The 24,234-nt window shown below is 44.1% G+C and overlaps 1 protein-coding gene across 2 annotated transcripts in view; it reads right to left on the reverse strand.

The window, feature by feature from the left end:
• Positions 1–22,335, reverse strand: part of LOC117753896 (collectin-12-like) — a 31,745-nt gene extending 9,410 nt beyond the window's left edge. For both annotated transcript variants that reach the window (XM_034572395.1, XM_034572396.1), the window contains exons 1-2: positions 22,073–22,335; positions 20,673–20,723 (exon numbers count right to left, since the gene is read on the reverse strand). In XM_034572395.1, the coding sequence (XP_034428286.1) occupies positions 20,673–20,723; positions 22,073–22,079 (58 nt within the window). In that variant the 5' untranslated portion in view covers positions 22,080–22,335. The remainder of the gene's footprint in view (positions 1–20,672; positions 20,724–22,072) is intronic.
• Between the last annotated feature and the right edge of the window lie 1,899 nt (positions 22,336–24,234).

Raw genomic sequence — 24,234 nt, forward strand, 5'->3', positions numbered from 1 at the left:
ATCCCCGGCGTTGACAGTCACACAGCTGTGTTTCATTCCCAATTCAGGAAGTGTGCGTGCGTGGAAAGGTCGTATAAGTGTGTGTGTGTGGGGGGGTGTTCTGGTTTTCATTAAACTGGAAGGAAATTCACTCCACATTCCTTAATATAAAGGAATAGTAATAACATAAAGAGTTAATACCTGACTACCACAGATCCAGATTTAGATGAACGCCACCAGAGAGATTTCGCCACACATGCAGCTCTGAATGCGTTTTAGATGATGAGGTAATTCTTCAAACTAATTAAAAACGCAGTGTTCCCTGGCTCCTCGTTGGGGGTTTAAAAGCCAAAGTTAACAACTCGACTTGTCCTCGGTGATGTGAATACATTGGTGATGATTAGTAAAAAGTTAAACACCAAGTGCAGCTGGAAGGGAGGTCTCTCAGCTCCCTGGCAAACTGAGAGAACACGAGATTTACCGTAAAGAGCACGGGAGGTCCTGCAAAAAAAAAAAAAAAACGCATTTGGAAATAAAAAATATATTGATGTCTGATTAGTAAGCCACAGAGTCACAGGAAAGCCAAACTAATGTCAGAAACAGCATCACCGCTACAGTACCAATTATCACCAAGCATGACTTTCACATTAAAGTGTGGACACTTGACCCAAACCTGGTCCCATCGTGACCCAACGGGACCCGAAGGACCCAACATGCCGGGTTTGGACAACATTTTTAAAACAATACTAGGGTTCAAGTTGGGTTCAGTCATGTTTGCTGGATTTTTTAAACTGCATGTGTCTATGATGTGTTAGCAAACAGTTGCCTTCTTCAACATTAGCCTTTATTTGAACTGGTGTAACTTGTGACCTGAAAACTCCAGTTGTCTCGATTTAGCCAACTAAATGTTTCACAGTTTGTTGTTTGCTGATGATTAGGGAGCATGCAGGGATTTTATCAGAGCTTTTTGTTGCGGTTGGATAAAAAGCACTTACGAGAGCCACGAGAATCTGAATAAATGACCCCTTTCATATTACATATAGTTATTTGACCCATACTTGCAGAAACTGATCATTGCAGCTTTAAACTGGGCTTTAATGCGTTCCACAGTTTCAGCTCTTTGCCAACACAAATGACACCACTGCCAAATAACAGACCTACTTTACTGCTTCTGCCTAAAGCTGCAGTGAAAAATCTGTAAATAAATCTTATCTCGACATCCATGAATTCCGTCGAACTGTTTGAAACTATGACATCTGCGCGTAAACCAAGATCAAGTTTTCGTGACTTCTGTTGATTTCTTGCCAAATTCTCCACATCTTGAAAGCACAAGAGTTCATTATGTGGGAGGAAAAGTTTGAAAAGGAGTGAAGACAGAGAGTGGACAGGCACGATATGAGTCAAAGAAATGAGCGAAATGCAATCGTAATGTTGTTGTAGCTGTTTTCTGTTCGACCACACACACCTGAGAGTGACCTCATCTTTTAGAGCCCCAAAACATGGCTGATGATTACGTCCAAATCACGTAAAGCGTCTCTGTGGGCTCCTTAAAATGTATTAACAAGTGTTCATGCCTGAAAGACATTTGTCTTTGAAAGAGCACTTCCAGCCCTGGCTGTGGAACAAGTTGCACAGAGCGGTTACCACAGCTGTGTTTGAGATACCAGGAGTTACCGAAGTCTTCCCTCACCACCGGTTTAACTGTAAGCATAGAAGTGCACGTTGGGAATACGGCCATGACGAATATTGCATTGACTCATTCATAACTACTGACATGTTTGGAGTGTCAGCTCAGGCTTCCACAATAGAGGAAGCATATCAGTTCATCAGTTCACAGTAATCACAGAGCTGTTGCCCAAAGTTACTGTTCCAACCCAAACACTCTGACAGTGTTTACAAATCTGCTGCGCTGAAATGATACCAAAACACTTCGTAAGGGTATAAACTATTACACAGGGAAAACGGCTTTTCCATCTCACTGCACACTTGAGTGATGCTCCTCGGATGCTCCGTGGATAAGTGGAGAGTTTCGGGGTTGGCTGTCAAATATGGAAGACACCTGGCATAACACAACACACATGGCTGACAACACAACAACAACAAGGGGAGATTTGGGTTTCGCAGCTCAGAGCGGACTTCAGATGGAGCAGCTGTAATCCTTTCAAGCCCCAAGTGTCGACACAGCAGTGGACGGGCCAGCGCTCGATCAGGGGTCGCGACCTGATTGCTGCTCATTTCCCAGCGGGTTACTTCCTGGTTGACCAAGACAAATAAGGAAAGGATACAAATGCTGCATTGAACTGCCGAGGGGGAGGCTTTAGGATAACGTTGGTGTTTTTATTTAAATTTGTGGAAACCATCTGTTTCCTCTTTCACATTCTTGTACCTCATTTAAATCTACAAGTACATCGTCAGCATGGGTGACGATATTGGGTTAGGGCTGCACCTGAGTAGCATGACAGCAAGTTGACGCAATACAGCAAACAAGCCAGATATGTGCAATAACCTTTTATTACTAAAACCACTTACTGGGATATATAACTTTTGTTAAGAACAGCTGTGTCTCAATTCAGGGGGCCGCTAACTCCGGAGGCTGCATTTAAAGACTGATTGCATCACAGCGGCAGAACTGGTTTGGCCCTTTTGGAAGGCTCCCTCCAAACGGGGTTGACAAACGCATCCATCCACCCACAAGAAATGAAGGCTCCAACGGGTGGATCCTTCCCGGCCAAACCAATCCCAGGATTCATTGGATTCCCGCTTCTGTGGCAATCTGTTATCAGACTTCAACTCCACCAAACAGCTAATGTAACACATGTTAATAAAACACGATTGCATCCACTAAAAGGATGCAGCCCCCGAATTGAGTCACAGCTTGCATTGCAAAATTCCTGTCCTCTTATCCGTGTTGCTTTTGTTGGTAGAGGAGAAAGTTATTTCAAGCTAGATTTGATACAGTTCGGGTTTCAAAAAACAAATGCTAAAAACCTAAATCTAACATAGCGTGAATTGCAAGTACGTAAGTATTTAATGAAGACGAATAGCATCTAATAGGTTTTGATCCCCAGTAACATACGGCTGGAAAACCAAACATCATCATTTGGTATAACTCAGAGACATCTGGGACCTGACATACAGCAACCTCCTGTTGAGATGACGAATGGCCAGACAGTCGGGACAAATGTCGTCTTTCGCACATTCTCAAATATCTGCCACACTAACGGAGCCCAGATGCACAAATCCTAACACATGGATAAGATATCTTGAGGTTTGTGGCACATGAAGTTTGACTACGATTGGGGCTGGAGATATGGTGAAAAAATAATATCTGGGGGACAAAATTCTCAATAGATTTTTAAAAAATCAGCAAGATGAGAACTTGTGGAAAAACATAAGTGAACACCAACCTCCTTGTTCACGGTTTAACATCAGACAGACTTGGTTTCCTTTAACTTGGCGGCTTATCAATAAATTTGGACACTGATTCGTCATCTTTCCCGTTCGCCTGCGCAGTCAGACGCAATTGGATCTTACCGACCGCAACCACAAAAACAACCATCTTCCAGGGCGCTCAGACCGCAGGCTGACAACAACACTTTTTCGCCGCTCATGGCAAAACAAAAACTATGCCGCTGACACAAAGGCTCTTTCCAAAACAAGAGCAACGCACCCAGGAGAATGGATTCCCCTTTGTCATCGTGTATTTTGGCGCGACAAAGACAACCATTGTTCCTCCGAGATCTGTAATATTTCAATTATAGCCAGACAGCATCAATTTTGGGGGATGATTAAGTGTCTCCAAGTCTGTGCGTTTCCTGAGCCTCGTTACCTGAAACAAAAGATCAACATGGCCGCTTCGTTTGCCCCCGAAAACCCAAAATAACCTAGATGAGGCCACAGGAAAGCGCAGCAGTTACATGGGGCCTCGCTCATTATAACATCATGTTTATTTACTGTAAATAGCAGAGACGATGCTATAGTAACGGATGAGAACACAAAGCTGTGAGCTGAGGTCACACAAGCTGCGATTTGGTTCCTCGCTTTGCCGAACACACACTCAAACCTTTTCCAGGAACCAGAGAGCAGATCTAGTCCAGGAGGGCAATCAGGGAATTATACCTGGCACCAACGACAGGGAGAGGAGTTCAAGACGAACTGCAGGGGTGGACGACGTCAGTAAACACTTAAATGGTAAAATCACAAAGGGAATATTCTCAGTTACTGCAGTTAAAGGTTTTGTACTGTGATTTGTCACTGGGGAGAAGGAATGGTAAGTTTCTGTCTCCAGGATTCACAACTTCTGATTAGAAAGGAAAACACTCAATGTTTTTAAGAGGAGAAAAAGTAAAGGGAGAGCAAAACTGAAGGTAGAAACACAGGATGTAAGAAAGAAGAATGAGAGGTAAGATAAAAGAAAGAGGGGAAAGGAATGTTAGAATTTAGAAAAGAAGATATAAAATAAGAAGTGAAGTGATGTTGACAACAACAATATTTGACTCCAGATAATAATAGTTGCCAAGATGTCGTAGTTTTTCATAGTTCCGAAAAGACTAGCTAATAAAATGTAAAATCTGAAAAAAGAAAGTGCATCAAAGTGTTTGACCACTTGGGGCAGCACATCAACCAACAGTCCATGTCCTTTATGCCAGTGACAGCTGGTTGTTTCTCATTGTTTTTCCTCATCTTCAGTGCCATCTGTCCCTCATTACTCAAAACAAAGAGGTTTTACAAGATCCCTGATACACAACGTGATCTAAGCCAAGATGTTTCTCAGTCAGGAGGGAGACGAAGGCCCGGCAGTGAATGACTCATGCACCGCTCAGCTTTCCTCAGTGGCATGGTGAGGTGGCCTGCACTGTTTCATGTGCAGCAGCGAGCGCACCGGGCCATGACTTCCACTGTTTGTGGACATAAATCAGTGACTTCCAGTTACTTATTGCAGCAGCTTTAAATATAAAGTGAAATAACTCCTGAGGAGCTATATGGGATGTTCATTGCATTAAAGGAGGGGGTTTAATTTATTGGTGATTCCCTTCTAAACTTTGTAGATTTGTAGCTGAAAAGAAGGTGAGGGAGGATTCTGAATTTCTGAGTTGAGTGTCTTGGAAACACCAAAGAAGAAATAGTCAAAGAAATGAAAGTAACATCGCTAACAGCTCTTCTAACGGTACCTCTGGGTCCATGTTTTCCCCTGAAGAAACACGAGAAGCTCTCCTACATAGTGGAGGTCCAATGACTGACTGTTTAACAGCTTGGACAATATTTCCCGTCCGACAACAAACCCCCTGCGCTCGCTTTGAGCCCCTACCTGCCAATGACGCAATGAGAGGAAGTGCAGAATTAGGGCCAAAAGGGTTCTGAGTTCACGGGATGGCTCTGGGGCCCTGCAGGAAACCGACACCGTCCTCCTTGCTCCATGTGTGGCCTGATTCAGGCTCCATTTCTTTTATTACCTGTGATGGAAACCATGCGCCTCATCACAAGAGACAGGCGGGCGTGATGCTCGTGGCTGCGTGTGAATGAAGGAGGAGTGAAGACAGGGTTTACGCGTCCAAACGGATTTGGAAATAAAGACACAAATGTTCAAAAATAGATGGAATGATTTAAAGATCTCAGAGGAGAGAGGATGTGAAGTGATGGATGAACTCTCCAAACTACCAACGCCTGTCGTATTCGTCCGCAGCGAGCCAAGAACCTCTCAGGGACTGTGACTCGGGCCAGATCATCCACGTAAAAAATGGAAAAGAGAAAAAAAGTGGTCCCTATACGAGAGGATATCACTGACTGTGCTTTGTATCACATCCAACAAAAGACATTGTCAAATCATGAGGCAACTGGGATTACAGTATCCAGCAGCTCCCCGAGGCCCCAGCTGTCTGCCACCTCACTGTGGGGGAGAGACCCACATAAAGATCTAATGCGTCTGTCAGGTCTCTGATCTAAAGACAGGTTTATAGAGTTACATCAGGCACATATTAAAAAAGAAAATGGTTCTATTTTGGCTTTAGGCTCTTTCAGATATTGTCCGGAACAGGCATTAAGCTTTTTGAGTCCCAACCCGACCCAAACGTGATTCGGTTTGTGTAACCTTCTCCCTGACATGCATGGTTATTGCTCGTTATAACTTCTCAAACGCCCCCTGGGGGCTGGACGCAGAACATGTAAAAAAATCCTGCCTTCTCCATGTTACGCCCGGGGCCACACGGGGTGCGTGACGTCTCAGCTGATTGAAAAGAGAGAGATAAACATAGATGCTTTTCAGATGAGCTGTGGCCAGACGGGCACTCAGGCAGCGGCGGCCTCCAAAGAGTCTCCGGCCCCGCAGCCTCCCAACAGCCCAGAGGCCCCCACTCGACTCTGCTCAGACTCAGCGCTCGCTGCCGTTACACAAACAGGTCGTCTTTCCCAAAAAACTACAGTGCATCAACAATGGAGTGGAGAGCGAGAAAGGACTTACTCAGCTCAGGGATTTGGGGCCTCATGGAGTGACTTGGGTTTTAGTTACAAAGCAAAACATCAGAGCCTGAGCACCCACAATGCTGCTGCTCTCTAGTGTGTGTGTGTGTGTGTGTGTGTGTGTGTGTGTGTGTGTGTGTGTGTGTGTGTGTGTGTGTGTGTGTGTGTGTGTGTGTGGCCCACAGGTTGATGACCATCACATTAACATCCTGAATTCGATAGCCTGCCTCCGCTCAACCACACCATCAGCACAAGTGAGTTCAAAGTGAGAACACAGGACAAGAAAAACAAAAGTAAAAAGTCTCTTTACAACTCAGCTTCCATTCAATCGTAAAAGACGATCACAAAGAGAAGCACTTAAAAATACGTCTACACAGCTTATTCTCCTTCCAGGATAAAAATGCACTCGAAGGAAAAACGTGCAGGAAGACTCTGGGGCTTTCCCACAGAGTCTCAGCTGCAAAGACCTGGATCTGAGTTTCTGAAACCTCATCTGATCGATGTCGACTCCCCCGGGCTCAGATTTCCCGCCGGCTGCGTCAGGTGCCAGTCAAAATGCGAAAACCACTACAAAGACCCTCCGAGTCGACTGAGCGCTGGCGAGCACTTCATAGAAAAACAAACAGAGTAAAATGTCACCAATTGGAGAAAACCAGAGATAAAATAAATAACGTGACATTTTCCCCTCTGATGAGCAGCTGGGATAATAAACCACAAGATGGTGTTTGAGGAATGAACTTTTCAGACTCTGCCAGGAGCTTTTTATTGGTGCTTTTGGATATTGTCATGGGAAATAAGAAGATGTTGCACCGCACATGTATTCCTCCAGTTTTCAACATCTACTTTGGTCTGGGACTTTTCACAAATACTTGAACTCTTTGTTGGACCTCAAAGACACAGAGAAACACTGAATGTTAAAATGATCTTTGATGACGAAGACACATTTAAAATCCAGCTGAAACCACCACAGCAGTATGTGTAAGCCAATTCTAAATATGCATAATACTCACAGACTGTATATAAAGATGGACGACATGTCAGCTCCTGCAAAGTGAAGCCAAATCATCTCAATCCCATCTCCTCCGTGTTCGTGGATGGGACATGGAGAAAGCCAAAAAGTCAAAGTAGACATTAAATAGATACTTTCTCAAAGATAGTTTCTCTGGGGCCTGATGGGCTCGGGTCAGGTATCCACATTCTGTTCTGGACCAATCGTGTCACCTTTAATGTGACCTCATTACCATCAAGACTCAATATCAGACCTGTGATAGAGTCAGAGACTGATGCTCGTCAGCAGAATAAAACTCTATACATTCCGCCATAAAAGCATAAAACATCTCCACATGCAACCTCACAGGAACCATGAGGATCCAGTTAAATCAGTGCAGTCATACATTTAAACATGAACACACTATACAAATCCCCGGGCAAACAGGAAAGTGTGAAAGTCTGTTTTGATAAAACTAAATCTAAAAGTAAAAAGGAAAGAAAATGTCATTTCTCGTTTATTCCTCAGTTGCTGAAGTGTTGGGACTGAATTTTAAGGCTGTCGCACTTCATGTCCGACTGAAACAGCGTCTGAAATGGAAATGTAGTGAGCTACGCTTCCTGTCCTGCCGAGGCTTTGCCAGATAAAACCTTGAAGCCGTAAAACAGCCGTGCAGATTATGGGGATACTTAACAGGAAGCTGGTGGGGAAAACCTCTGTGGGAGCGTTCTTTTAAAACGAGCGTGGCCCACATCAGCCAAACTCATCACCATGTTGGCCACATCCACCACTAACGCTGCCATGTGGACACAGGACTGGTCTTCACATCTCGTGCTCTTTGAAAACCCCGGAGACGGAGGCATGTTTCCCCTCCGACACAAGCACTCAGGATCTTTCTGTCCAAGCTCATGGTTTTACCGCTGGTGTCGCTTGTGGGCAACGTTGGTATAACATTATGGTCACGATGGCGGGAGCCGCTCTGTGATTTCAGGCTTGCTTGTAATAAAGACGCTCTATCATTTAACAGTGGCTGTGAGACGGTGGAGGGCTGTAACATATGAATAGGACTGCGGCGTGCGTGTTGACAGGTGGTTAAACAACCCTAAAGAAGTTTCAAATGAATTAAGTTACACATCATGCAATTTAAAATTTATTCTGTAAATTCAATGTGTATGTTACGGTGATAGAATCTATTCAGTGAGTATGTTTTTAAACTATTTCACAGGAAAATGTTAAACCCGGTTATATAAAGGTGAACTCACACACAGCATCAGTGCAGTGCAGAAGGAAAATTATGCACAAAGTGGAAAACTTCGCAAATGGAAACAAAGAAATCATAATCACTCGTGCGCCTTGCTCAGCACAATAATTCATATTTAATAGTGACGGCAAACCACATGCAGAATGTTGGGTTACAAAATTATTCACTCTTCCCCCAAAATGCTAAGAAACCTCCAAAGTCAACAAGAGAGAATCCAACGTGGAGCAGGTTGGAAGACCAATGCTCTCCGAGGTGGCAACAATGGAAATGCCTGCTGTTGCCTGCAGCATCATGGGTGTTGGAGTTCCTTCTGGGTGGCCCGCTGCATCTGCGGTCGGATGCGAGGGCGTGGCACGCCGGCCAGAATGACAACAAACCATCCCGGTCAGGAAGAGGAGGACGTTTTTTCTGCCAGATCCTGTTCAGACAGACACACTCCAGACGCGAGGGTGGCAACGCTCTGCTGCCTCAGAGCAGCCGTGGCAAATACACTGAAGGTGCCAATCAACAGCAACCACCACAGACGACTTGAAATTACTGCACTGTTTGTTCTGATTCAAAGGAGGAGCTGGATATAAAACTCCTCTCTTAAGAACTACAGACATGACTGCTCCACAAAAGTGATGCCAAAGCACCTTTAGGTTGCATCATGTAACGGATGGGACATGGATTCAACTAAAAAGTCAAAATTCATGCTAAATAAAAACAGGGTTTAATGTCATTATCACAACTAAAGGATCAATTATGCTGCCTTCATGTATGAAAAGAGATTTGCCCATTTCAAATAATGAAACCGTCACTGCACATACTTCCATTTTTCATGAAACTCTTTCAACAGTTTACATCTTCAGACAATATGTCCCTGTATAAAAACTTGTTTTCATGCTTCGATCCAATTTTCCATTCTCAAGTGATAAAATCTGTCTCAAGAATAGTGTCGTTCAATCCATATACAACACAAAGATACCAGTCGTCCATTACAGCGTCTCCTTGTTATCCTAATGACCCCCCCCCCACTCATGAGGACAAACACACACGTACAATAGATTATCCCTTTATCAATATTTAAAAGGACCATGTGCATGCGTGGTAAACATTGTGCAAGGTGCGAGAAAATGAATGTCTGCCGTTCGAGCTACACATGGAAAATGTGATAGTCATTAAGCATCTGACAGCGTTCTGGAGCCCGACACTATTCCTCCACACTTCAACTCCCTTCTGCAAACCAGGAAGCTGTAGGTTGATCTTGGCAAACCACACAGTCGTTTTTTTTTTATCTCTCCCTCCCTTTCATTAACATCTTGGACTGTGACGAACAGATTTACTGGCTTTTATAACGTCGAGTAAAAGAGGAGGAATTAAGAAATCCCCAAATTCATTGTTTAAGTGCGCCTGTGAGTTCCGCTGCCGGATGGTGCCGGAGACATTTTTAGTGTTTGTGCACACAGGAGACTCACATCTCTGAAAGTTTGTATTGCAAAAGTGCGACGCTGTGTGTTATTCCAAGGGCTGAACACACACATGCACACGCTGGAGGGAGCACAAAAGCATGAACAAAGAGCTGCAGCTCGCCAAAAAAAAAAAAACGGGAGACGCTGAAAGAACGCAGGTGTCCTGGAGCGTCTTCTGTCCACTCGGCTATTCTTTTATTTAATTATTAAACCAATGAGTCAGACCCCCACGCTTGAAAGTCCCCCCCGAAAGGCTCTTAAATGGAGGTGAGGCTGAACCCTCCCCTGACATCTGCATGTGGGTCACGTCAAGGACACCGAGGTTATTACGGTGTACGAGAGCTCGGAGGGAGAGACGGGGGGGGGGGGGTTTGCTGCTTTTCTTCACTCTTTTAAAAGGTGAGTCAGAACAATCACTGACACTCTTGACGATCACAGGCCAGATTTAAAATAGCAGCTAACTACCAGCACATGTGTTCTGGCAGAAACATCGCCGATCGACGGCTGCTCTTCCAGTTACGTTACCGTCGTTTTGTATTCTGCCAAGCAAAAGCGTAATGGAGCGGGGGGATCCTGCGTGATGTTGAATCTATTTATTGTGCCGGAGTTCTTCTACCTGCTGCTCAGTGGTGAAAGATGATTATACTTCCAACACGTCAGAGTAGATTAACTTGAGCCCTGAGAGCTGCTCAGCCTGGGAAAGGAGTTGTATAAACTCCTTTGTGGCTCTGGAGTTGTTATGTTGGGTTTAAAAAGGATAACAATTGCTTAAGTGACGTAATTTGTGTACTGCCAGAAAAATCTCTGCAACAAATTGGGGGGTCTTTGCGTTTATAAGATTAACGAGTGAGAAGGAGTTTACTGCCACATTCACGTCATAGCGAGAGCTGCTGTAATCGCAGTTTTCCGACTTGTTAATAGTGTTCACGTCAACAAGTTCGATTTACAACTAGGATTCAGAACTTTCTAAAAACGCTGATACATCCAACATGATACAGACGTGCTAAAAGACTCAACATCAGCCAGATATAGTTCTATACTGTCAACGCACCATATTTTTAAGCCTTACAACACCAACACAAGTTGTTCTGTGATGTGAAAACACTCGCAAGTCTCATCCCTATGGACACAAGAGCATTAACCAAATTTCCCTCGGGATCAATAAAGTATCCATCCATCCATCCACTCCGATTAATTAAGTATGAAGTGGAGTAAAATCGCCTCAAACTTGTACTTGAGTACCGTGTGTGTGTTAAAGTTGGATTTCCATCAACGCTGCTCTCGCCCTGTGATGGAAAGTCGAGGAAAAGGAAAAATGACATGTGAATTAAATTCCTGTGTGATCTGCTGCCATTTCCCGTGTTGGCTGCGTTTCCTTACGCTCGCACAGATCGTTCGGATTCCAGGTTGAAAGCATTGAATTATATCAGCGATAAGGCGCCAGTCTGAGAGTCGGAGAGTCTGCGAGTCTGCGAGTGAGAGGAATGAAGCTCGGTGAAAAACTGCAGCACTAAACTAATGATTTTTCTGACTGTGTATATGCGAGTGTGTGCGCTCTTATGTCACGAGGTGTGTAGTTTGTGCTTCGGATAAACACTCCCAGCTGGATCTCGTACTGGTGCAGCTCCCTCCTCTCATTTATCTACGACCACCACACACACACGCACACATCCTTATCTCCTCACAAAGAACTCCTGTCATGCTCCTCCAAACCCATCCATCAACTTCCTGCTTGTCTCTTACGACCGGCTGCGTCTCCTCCACCTTCTCCCACTTCCTTCTCACTCCCTTCCCACCTCCTGGCATAAAATACGGTCTCACCCGGTGCCCCCTGCTCTTCCCGCTCGCTCAGCAGCTCGGTGTTATCTCAGTCTCCTCCCGTCTGCCCTTTGCCGTGCGATTCTCCCCCCCCCAAAAAACAGATATGAGTAAATCCCTCGGTTCTGCTCTGCACATCGTCTTTTTGTTTACACCCCCGAGGCCTCAACAGCCTGCTTCGGATTCCCTCGGTGAACTCTCCTCTGAGAACATAAGACGTTTCTGTACACCACTGACCTTTATTTTAAATCACATTAAACTCCATTGTTTCTTTGGGAAGTAAAATTTGTACTTCTGGCCTGTATTTGCTCGCTCTCGACCACAGAAAGCACACACACTTAATTCTCCTCTTTCTCTTTTTGGTGCAACATTATTATTTCTCATGTTCCATCCTGAGTGATTTGAGTTTTTCAGTGTCCCTGTGGCTTTCAAAAATTCTACTTTAGACAAATGAACACAATAATCTAACCTGACAATTGGATTTAACGTAATATGAGAGTTAAGAGAGATGACTGAACCTCTTGGAGTTTAAGGTCTTGTTGGACAGCCGGAGATGGACAGGCGGATGGGTGTGGGACTCTGGGGGTGAAGAGGGAGCTCAGCCTCATGTGAAGCTTTCCCGGCGCATCTCCCTTCTGATCCTCACCAACTGTCGTGAGCTTTGGGTTGTGAATAAAAAAAATGCCTGGAGATTCAATCCGCCAAAATTAGTTTTCTCTGTAAGATGGCTAGGCTCAGTTTTAGAGCTAGTGTGAGAACGTTGGATACACGGGTGTAGCTTGGAGTCGCGCTCCTGCTTCTTTTTGTATCTAATCAGGATCCTGCCCGGGCACCTTCCATCTGGGAGGACACGCCGGGGTAGACCCAGAACCTGCTGGAGGATTAATCTCATCAGGCCTGGGAACGCCTCGGCATCCCTCAGGAGGAGCTGGAAACCGTTGCTTGAGAGAGGGATGTCTGGAAAACTCAACTTCAACCGCAAACCAACCTCGGATAAGTGGAGGAAAATGGATGGATGGATGACATGAGGGCTTTAAGAAGCCAAACTTAAAATGCTTAAAATGAAATTGGTGCTAACAGTGCAAGAAGAAGTGCAGCTGATATTTTCGTTCTCTTCATCAGATCCAAACAGAGTAAAAGCAAATATAGCAAATCACAAATAATCAAGACCATGAGGCATGAGATCTTTTGATGTGATGAGAAAACTGTATTTTCCCACTAATATAAATGCTTGAAAGTTAATTTCTATCATTAAAATTGCTTTTAATCCCATTGCCACCTCTCCACATCTTTAACACTTGCAGGCTGGAAAACCCGGCGATATCAAAGCTCCTCTTTAAACACGAGCCATATTTGAGTTCCCGACTTTTTACCAGACGAGCCCCTGAAAGTTAAAAAAAAAGAAAAACCCTGTTTTACTGCAGCCGTGTCTCGTTTTAGCAGATGACTCCAGTAAGTGATTCACCATCTCCGTCTGCTCTCCACAACAGGTGGTTGACCTGCCGCATGCTCAGGTCAGGTTTACATTGAAGTGTGTCTGTGTCTGGAGAGTCTACAGGTGCTCATTTAACAAGAGGTCACTGCGTAGCACCAAAATTCAAACCTGCCACGCCTGAGCTTTAGCCACGCGGGGGCAGCAGAAACAGACAACAAACAGTTTAAGTACAATTATGGCGAAGCTGTTGTCAAATAGTTTTCCAGAAGGTAAGGAGTAACATTAGCATTTGTTTAGAATCATGTATGTGTCCACAGGATGATGTAAGTTAGGTTCTCCTTTTGGCTCATTGTTGGTCTCTATCAACTCCAGATGAAGCTCTTTGTCACTTCACCACCTTATAGTCGTTTGTCTGCTGTTTAGAGCCGGGTGAAATGATGTAGCCGATTTCAAGCAACAGGCGACACAAATCCTCTCGCAAACACTTGAATGAACCAAATTTTGCTCAGCTACGACTGTTTATAAACAAACCAGACCTTCATCAAATGAGATACTCGAGAAAAAACTATGATTTTAGGGGCAGTTGTTGCAGCAGTTCCTCAAAATGTCGGAGATCCTGAAATACGTTGTGAAGCAGCTGTGAGTTACAGTTTAAGCTCATGAGCCAACTCACCAGTTTTGGAAATCTCATCTTTTCCCAAAGGTGAGATTTCTTTTTTGATCCTTATACTTTATTTGCATTGCCATTAAGGGAGAGCTGCAGAGTCATTTTATGAAAAATAAAAATATTATAGCAGCTTTGATGGCTAACTATGAATACGAATTAGATATGTAAACTGATGGACTATGAGATTCAGACCAGAGAAAATGCAACAAAGAAAGAAAACCAGGAAAGAAAAGTCAAAGAGACGTCTGTGCGCCCACAAACATAATAGACATGTTTTCAAAGACATGCTGTGAAGTCTCAGGGCCAAAGGAAATCTCCTGACAGTGGTATGGCAGACAGGGAGGAAATCTGTGTGCATTTTACAAATGTATTAAATGAACAAAAATGACCACGCCATTTTTGAGAAAGAACCGAGAGGGAGAACTCGAGAAGGCCACAACACAAGACTGAAGAAAAGACCGAAAAACCCACAACAAAGCCCATAAAACTCCTCATCAGACACACAAACACACCACAGTCTCACATGACAGTGTGTGTTTCACGTGTCAGTGCCTGACAAACACTGGATAGTCATGTTAACCAGGATGGATGAGGTGCTGGGTGAGGTGTCAGTATGACCAAAGCTTAAGGTGCCTGTGAAGTTTGTGAAACCGGGGGGAATTTTCTTCTGCCAAACCCACCGGACTGAACCGAGCCCAGGCTGTGCTGACACAGCTGGTCACACACACACACACACACACACACACACACACACACACACACACACACACACACACACACTCCGTGCTTGGCTCCGGGAGTGTTCCAGGTCTTGCTGGAGAAACCATAACAAATGCAGGAAATAGATTAGTGCACTCTGGGTTCCACACTGGCCACAAACCTCCCGAGCCCCGGCCTCTCGAAGCCCACATGTGTGGGAACAGCAGACACAGCAGCGGAGGGAGCGAGACCCCCACCCAGAGATCAGTGTGGATCCCAGGAGGACCTGCTGCACAGAGCAATCACATCTACTTCATCTCTTTACTGACCCGGAATCTTACCTGGAGACCAACAGGCAACATTTCATTTAGTTTACGTTTTCCCTCCTTCACAGCAGGGGTGAGGAACCTTTTCCTATCAAGGGCCATTTCAAATGTCATAACTTCCTTCCAGGGCCGCACTAAATTATTTAACACATATATCACACTAATCTCTCTAATGCAAAACTGCTGCTCTATGTTGAGGCATCTGATGTCAGATGGTAGTGATGGTGATGCTGCTCTCAGTTGGTTTTAGCGAAAACAAGTTGCTCAAACAAATCCACACCAGTGATACATGGCAAATAAAGTAATTCTCTCCTCGAATCAGAGTCGGCACTGATTCCACTCACAAAAATGACTCGTTGGATTTTATTTACAGCCTAAATTTCTCTTATGGACGTTCATTCCTTCACTGGTTAGCAATTTATATATTTGTTTGGTGAAGTCGAACGTTTATAAAAAGTTTATTTTTTCTATTTTAGTGACATTTCGTCCAAACTTGTTTTCATTAAACTCATGTGACTGCAGTGTGCTGACATTTCTCTATTGTTTATTAATCTTTGTACGCACTCTATCCCACGGAGGTTCGGTCGAGGAACAAACAACAACCCTCGCCAACTCTACTTTTGTTTTCTTTAGCAAAAGCTTTGACTCGAACTTTATATTTACAAGGATTTTGTGACTCGTGGGTTCATGGTTTGACTCGAGTCGAGGGCGTCGGCTGATTGCTGGTGAGCGATTATTAAACCGGCTCTGGAAGAGTTCAGCCAAAGCTCAGGTAGGTTTTGTTTTTATTCTGATGGCCTTCTAATGTCAACCCCCCACAGAAAAATAAATATGTTTAATACTTGAGCACTGTGGAAGCGATTCCGGCTCGGCTTCGACTTGGCAGGGAGGGAGATGGGATTACCATATGAATTCACTCAGTGCCCGTACTACAGTGTGTGTGTGTGTGTGTGTGTGTGTGTGTGTGTGTGTGTGTGTGTGTGGTGTTTCATTTCCCCTTGTATACAAGTGAGTGGAAAAAGTGTGTGTGTGTATCTATGTAAATATACATGCCTTCTGAATGACGTCTGTGTAATATACAGAATTAGAAACATTTCAATCTGTTTAAAATGTGTGTGCGTGTGTGTGTGTGTGTGTGTGTGTGTGTGTGTGTCGAGGCAGAACCGAGTGTGTGTTAGTGTGTGTGTGTGTGTGTGTGTGTGTGTGTGTGTGTGTGTGTGTGTGTGTGTGTGTGTTCCCCTTGGGCTTTTGTGACCTTCAGAAAACGGACTCGTAACTTGTACGTCAGCAAATGTACAAACATCCCCAAAAGTGCTTTAAAAAGATATTTCAACTCATGGCCGCTACGTGTTGCTCGTATGTGTGTGTTGATATTTCAGTACACATTGTACTTTTTAATTCAAACCTCACTCTTCACAGAACGGCTGCAGGCGAGGGCGAGTTACAGCCCAAATAAACTTAATGAACAACGTGTCGGATTTTATTACAACTGAATTAAAGCATTTTACATCAGAGACCAGTGCATCTAATGCTGGAATTCAGGGAACTTAAGGAACGTTTTGTTTTTGTAGAGTTGAGATTTTTGTAAACAATGTTCTTAGAAAAGCATTTTTTGTCTCCTGATGAAATCTTTAGAGAGAAAAGTGAAAGCACAAAAACTAACAGTCTCCTGATCCACAGCTCTGAAAGTTTGCATTTGTTTTAGCCTCTTGAATCACATATTATTATTATCATGATTATTCTATCTAATAATTCCAGAAATCTCTGTCTGTCGTTCTGTGACTGGCATATGGTGAACCGTTCATCCTGTCGCCTTCTCACTTGGCACGTGTATTATTAAGGGGCCAATGAAGTCCAGTGTCGAATTTGAATAACAGGCGACCAGGGTCTGTAGCAGCGGAGGCTGGGGTTCATCATCATAAGTGACGTTGTTGATCATGACAACAGCATGTTCATGAAAAGAGTGGGTTCATGACATCAGTCACTACAAGAGATTCTTGAGTTTGGGTTCTGGGGACTGAGTCTTAACTTGCTGCAGCTCAGTTGGTTTTTACAGTTTCAGAAAGAAATCTGCAAGCAGCATCAACACAGGCCAAGCAAACAGCCCATTTCCAACAAGCATGTTTACAACAGACATTACACGTGTCCAAATCAGTCTTGAAACTTACTGAACCCCCTCATACAGGAGTTCAAGCTCCTGATCACCCCCCCCCCTGGTCTCAGTGGGACAGTTTAAAGTCCTGTTGAGGAAGCTGGGATGTGAGGAGGCAGAGGACCACACCAGCATCCTATTGATCTGTCAGAGGTAAGAATTTTTTTAATCAGTTTAGGGAACTGATATTGATGAGTGTTTGCAATTTGGTGCAGATTCAAATAAAAATCTGGATCTAGTGAATTTAGATGTGGTTTCATGAGGGGACTGTTGGGCCGTGGCGGAGGTGTGAGCTCTCCGAGTGCCATTCTAGTCATCAGGTTATACAACTAGAGGCTTTCTAGGGGAAAAACAAGCTTCTGCAAAGCAAAGTAAATGAAATGTAAATGTGATTGTTCGAAGATAAATAAAAGAGCACTGGTTCTGTCTGTGTAATTTCTCATGTTCACTTTGTAAAACAAGCAGGATTAAGTGTTCTCTGTTCCTCTGTGTTAAGTCGCCCTCCTTTGAGCTCAGCGGTGACTTTATAAACTAGACACAGATTTGCACTATTTGTCCTCGGGGGGGTGGGGGCACTGGATTAAAGGAAAAATATTCAGAGAGGAAATAACTGTTTGTTTCCCCCCTGAGGACTGAGATTACAGCTCTAATAGTGGAAGAATGAAGGTTTTGCGATGGTTTGCATGAACGCTGCTCTGTTGCACAACGAAGCCTCTGGGGGGGGGGGGGGGGGGGGGTCGAGGCAGAACCGTGGAGCCGACCCCTCCAAACAGCTGCCGTGTCCCTGCGAGCAGCAACAACACTCAGAGTTCAGCCGCCCTCCCTTCCAACTCCTCCGAATGTCAAGAGTTCATTTGAATAAAGTTAAAAGTGAAACTGGATTTCGGCTCCCCTCCCCACAGCTCTCTAATGTAATCCATGAGCGGGACTCGCACACGCTCGCAGAGAAACACAAACAGGATGCCTCGACTTAGGCCACTGGGATGAAAGAGATTGTGTTTTTACACAGTTTGAAGTCGTCTCCGCTGGTGTCGGGTCAAACAGCGCCGTCCACTGCCTGTGTGTGTGTGTGTGTGTGTGTGTTTGTGCGTGTGTGTGTGTGTGAGTCATACTGCAGCAACACCCTGAATAAAGAGACACACGGGCTCCTGATCAACGTTGAATCAACAGAGCAGCGATGGAGCAAGAGCTCTGTCTCCAAGGAGAATAATAATGATGTGTTTGTGTGAGACAGCGTTTGACTTTTGCGGTCACTTTTTTCTTGGACTTTTCTCCATAAAAGCACGAGGCACTAAGATGACCAAGAACACACACGGCCGAACAAAACGAAAGAGCAGCAAACTGATTTCAACACCTTCCATGCAAAAAGCTACTGGCGATGGAGAGATAGCGCATCATTAAAAAGAAAGATATAATAATACACACTGCACAAGATGAGGAGAAGAACAGAGGGGCCAATACTAGAAAATGCTAAATTTAAAAAGGTTCAGTTCAAGCTAATTATAAAAAGACATTTTGCACTACAGACCAGGGAAGCAGGGTATTGGTTTCGTTTGTGTGTATTTGTACTCAAAGATAACTCAAAGTTGCATGAACGGACTTTCACCAAATGTGCTGATAATATTACTTTGGAGGGAAATCTCCAGATTATTAACTTTTGAAGCTGATCACTCAAAGGTCGAGCTCGACAGCAAAATACACTCGGAAAATCCCTTTTTACAAGATATCCAGGTTTATACAGCACATGCAGGGTGTGCATCGCCAACAGTGACATCTACGCATGGACACTTTTTCTGGAGAGACTTGTTTCTGATGTATTTAATATTTTGAGCATAGGAAACATAATTTAATGACCAGTGAAAGAGCAAAGTGGAGATACAGGCGTTATTGTTGCATCCAGAGAACAGGAGAGAAGCCAAACGCAGATGCACACGAGGACAGATCAAACAAAGTCTTAAATATGAGTTACAGAGAAGGTAAAGACGTTTCCAGGTGAATCAGATGAAGGCGTCCAAAAGAAACCCAAAAGAAAAGGCAAGGTGAGGAAACTAAACACAAGGAAACAGCTGGAACTGAAAAGACAAACTGTTATCAGTGAAGGAAACACAGGTGTGATGCACTAGGAAGCAGTTGATTGAGGAAGTGGGAAACAAGAGGAAGTGGGAAACAAGAGGAAGTTAACCATGAGAAGCAGGCGAGACAGGAAGTGAGAGTCAAAATAAAACAGGAAATAAGACGTAAAGGATAACAAAAGGTAACTTAAGAATCTTAGATACACAAGGAAGGAAACGTTACAGAAGAAGAAGTCCAATACTAGAAATAACAAAAGTCAACAAATGGTGATAACAAAAGTCACTAAACTGAAGCTTAATTGTGACACATTACTATTATTGTCTGTGTCTCACATATGAAGATCGCAGCAGGAGATTGTCCAGGTCAGACGTGGCGTCGGCCCTTTTATCACCAAAAGCTCTCGAATCTCATTGTCATTCCAATTTGGCATCTTCTGCATCTTTCACGTTCTTACAGTGGCTCACTTGGATATTCTCTGGAGTTTTTACCAGGAGGTCGGCAAGAAAACCTCCAGAGAATATCTGCAGCAACTGACTCGTGCGTTCTCACAGGAAAATATATCAGTTCAGTGCATATCTGAAAGCAGCTTGAAGAGAATACCAAGACAAAACGTGGGAATGGGAAAATAGAGTCCAAACCATCCCCATGAATAGACATCACATGCTGTAAGTGATAAATACTGTATGTTTGTTTTCGAACTGACCCTTTAAGCTTTTTAATCCTTATCATTCCACTCTCGTTTGGTTCACTAACAAGGTACAAGTCTGCTGGAAAAACTCACAAAAAACTCCAGATGGCCTGAGTTCCCTCCAGCTTCACGCATGAGTACGCAAACCAAAATGCATGTGAACTCTTGTTTGCATGTGTCGCTCCACAACAATCAGATACGCGGCGAGTCGAGCGCAATTTGGAGTTGGAGGAATTCCACGTTTTTTTGGGGGGGTTGGTTCCCTCTGTGAGTCAGCACGTTTTTAGTGGCTCAGTGTAAGTGGATGAAAGGGAGACGAGGGGCTGTGAATCTTCTTGATCTGCTGAGCTCTGTCAGCGGTCGACGGGCCTGTGGTGAGCTGGACCTCACAGGCTGTCGGCCGCGTTTACGCTCAACGCGGTCGACAGCGACGGAGCCAAACACGAGGACAGGTGAGGTCTGACGTGAAGGGGACATCGCTTGAGGTTTTTTCCTCGACTTGAACACAGAGGTAACTCCAGGTAACAAGAGAAAAAGAGTTGAGCCCACACACTTAGGACCTTTAATTTACCAAAGCAGTAAAAGTTTTATTATTTGAGCTCCAAGTGTGCAGGCCTTTCTCTCTCTCTCTCTCTCTCCTCCACCGCTAGGGAAAAAAAGGAAAAACTTTTTCACTCACCGAACCGCTTGTATCCAAAAGACTGTACTTCCTCCTCGTCTGCAAAGTCGTCTGTGTGACATAATCAGAAACATATGACAGAAATAGGTCAAACGCACGCTACTGGAGGAGGAGGGGGGTGGGGGTTGGGGGGGTGCATTGTGTTTAAAGCAGTGGATACAAGTCTGCAAACAAACTCTACAGGGCGGCTGCACACAGGTTTATAACGTTCACCTTGAATACAATGATTTCTGATGAGGGAACAAGGGTTAAGGTTGGAGATGGTGGAGTATCATCTCTGGCCCCTCTGTGTGTGTGTGTGTGTGTGTGTGTGTGTGTGTGTGTGTGTGTGTGTGTGTGTGTGTGTGCGTGTGCGTGTGTGTGTGTGTGTGTGTGTGCACAGAGCTGTAAAAGCCACAGGCTGCGGTTTCTCTGGGTTGTTGACAGTAAACCCTAATTACACTCCGCTACACTCTGCTGCAGATCGGAGCAGAGCTCAGAGAACATCACTGCTAATGTTAAACAGATGGGACTGGACGGAGGGGGTGGGGGGGTGAGGAGGTGGGACACACACACACACAGGGGGGAGAGAGGGAGGGTTGAGTGTGTGTTTGTTGGTGGGCGGTCAGAGGCGGTTCGATGGAGTAGAGTCAGTGATGTAAAGTGAATCAGAGCTGTTGTTTCACGTCGATTTCTCTTTGCAAAACAAATACATTTCAGTTATTGATGATACAGATGCTGAGTGTAACACAAACATACCAGTGTGAACACCACATGCACTACTACGGTGGGCCCTGAAGTGCACCACACAACGACAAGTAAGAAAACACAACAGAAAAAACTAAAAAGACAAAAGCAAATCGGGGAAACTAAACAGCTGATGAGAAAGCACACAACAACAAATCACAAAAACACAACAACAAGACAAAGAACATAAGAGCAAGACACAACAGCAAATAACAAAACACAACAACAAATAACAAAAACAACAACAACAACAACAACAGACAAGAAGACACAACAGTGTATTTGTGATCTGTCGCTGTGTTTTGCACTTCAGGGGCCACCGTACTCTACAGGTGACGTTCACTGCCCATCATCTGTTCCCTGCCACATTAAAGTCATTCCTTTGCCCCTGAACGCATCTTTCTCTTGACACTTTAACGTGTTTTATTTTTTTCCTCTCGTGCACCGGGACATTTCCGGTGACGCAGCCTTGTTGTACAAACAACATCTCGCTTTTCATTTCTTTCAGATGGGAAAAGAAAAAACTAAAAACTCTCAAGTATTTCACAACCTCTGCACCGCGGCACCGTAATGTCATCCAGATGTGCAGCGCGCACCAAGGATACGCACAGAGCGAGACCGAGTTTGAACATGTGGATTAAGAAAATAAAAAACACGAGCTGCAGGACACGAACCTTTCATGGCGTTTTATAACTGGGTGAGGTCTGGAGAAGAGATGAGGAGCTTTCACTTTCTGCGCATCTCAGCATCCAGTGCGAAGGTGTGAACTGGTTCCAGGCGCCGATGAGAGAAGTGATATAAAACAAAAAAAACTAGTAATGTGTCTTCATGTCGCGTGTTCAGGTTAGAATCCCATGTTCTCCGTGTCCGAGGCTCAGAGGAGAGAGGAGTGATGAGGAGAGGCTCGTCCTGCAGAGAGGAGGAGAAACTGATCTGACTCCACCACTGTGAAGTTACACTGGGAGACACGGTCAGCTTCTGGTGGCCCTTTCACAATTAAACACCCTTTGTTGCATAATAAAGTAGAAAAAGAAAAGTCACATTTATATTCATTTTTATTCACCTTAGATATTTATGTGCAGAGCAGCATCTTAACTCCTCATTCAGATGAAAGTATGAAATGTAATGTAATGTAGGCTATGGTTCACTATAAATAATGTAAGACAAGGGGAAACCGGTAGCTTTTAAAGTTTAAAACACATTTTTCCTGGCAGTAAAAATTGTGAATGAGTTTCACAGACACACTTTACTAATGTTTTTTTTCCAAACAACAGTCCAAATCTCAAATATAGTAAGTATAAAAAACTAGAAAGAAAGATAGAAAATTGTTAAATGATTATCATAAATCCTTTCATTCATTGTATTTCATCGCAGTACTTGAAGGTAAATGTAGCCTCCTTTGTTATTCTGCTACCAACTTTGACAACTTTATCACTGGTTACTTTATTATTGTTTACTAACTGTCCCATGTGTTACATAATCACTGCTGTTGTATCTCTCTGTGCTGATGTCCAGCTCGGTCACGCAGGTCATTTCTGCCCTGTGGACTAAAAGGCCCACACTTTTATTTTGAAGGCTGAGACCCTTGCCTTCTGGTACCCTCCCATCTTTCTCCCTGTGTTATTCTGAGCATCTTGACTCAGTCAGCAGAGACAGTCCATCCTGGTCACTGGTGTCAGTCTCCTGAAGTCCCTTATGTCCCCTCTGCTTCTGCTGAGTGTCCTGAAGTCCCTTCATGTCCCCTCTGCTCCTGCTCAGTGTCCTGAAGTCCCTTATGTCCTCTCTGCTCCTCCTGAGTCTTCTGAAGTCCCTTATGTCCTCTCTGCTCCAGATGATTCTCCTGAAGTCACTTTATGTCTCCTCTGCTCCCGCTGAGTCTCCTGAAGTCACTTCATGTCTCCTTTGCTCCTCCTGAGTCTTCTGAAGTCCCTTATATCCCCTCTGCTCCTGCTGAGTCTCTTTAAATCACTTCATGTCTCCTCTGCTCCCCCTGAGTCTCCTGAAGTCTCTTCATGTCCCCCTTGCTCCCGCTGAGTCTCCTGAAGTCACTTCATGTCCCCTCTGCTCCTGCTGAGTCTCCTGGAGTCACTTCAGGGATGAGGAGCAGGACAAAGCCCGGGACGTCGTGCGGTGCTGCACTGATCCAGCCGGAGATGAGATTAAGTTACTGGGGGTTGATGGAAATCGCGTCCCCGGGTGAAAACCTGGTTCTCATTACAGATCATTTCAAAGGTTTGTGGAGGTTGAGGGGAGCGACAGGGACATTTCTACTTATGTGACATTTCCAAAGGGCATCAAGATTAAGACTAAGATTCATCACAATAACATTTACTCTGATACATTTTCAAAATGTTCATCTTTTCAAGTCATTTTTACGATTATGTGTCGAGTCTGAACTTTGCTGTGATGCTCTGCTACATGTAGACGACATTGGCTCACATTTGGCAATCGTTTTTAGGAAAATAAAGTTTTAAGATTCAATTATTTACAGAATTAAATTGATCTAATGGATATCTTTGAATGCTATACATTGTCTTTTCCCTATATTTCTATATATTGTCAGGTGTAAAGGTTTAAAATTTCTTTAAACTATGTTTAAAATTGGTTGGTTTGCCGTGAGAAACACCTCAATATTTTTAACGTAATCTAATATATATTTCTTTTCCTTTGTTTACATTTGCTCTAAGAATATTTCCTGTTGTTAAAAATGGCGGCCAGGACTATTTGACATTAGACTTTGAGGTTCAGCAGCGACCACTTCCCCTCTAGCTCTTCCAGGTGCTGTGATAATTCCAGCGCTTCCTGTCTCCATAATCTCTGCGGCCTGCAGATGCAG

The sequence above is a fragment of the Hippoglossus hippoglossus genome, chromosome 20 (genome assembly GCF_009819705.1).
Source record: "Hippoglossus hippoglossus isolate fHipHip1 chromosome 20, fHipHip1.pri, whole genome shotgun sequence".
Lineage (NCBI taxonomy): Eukaryota > Metazoa > Chordata > Actinopteri > Pleuronectiformes > Pleuronectidae > Hippoglossus > Hippoglossus hippoglossus.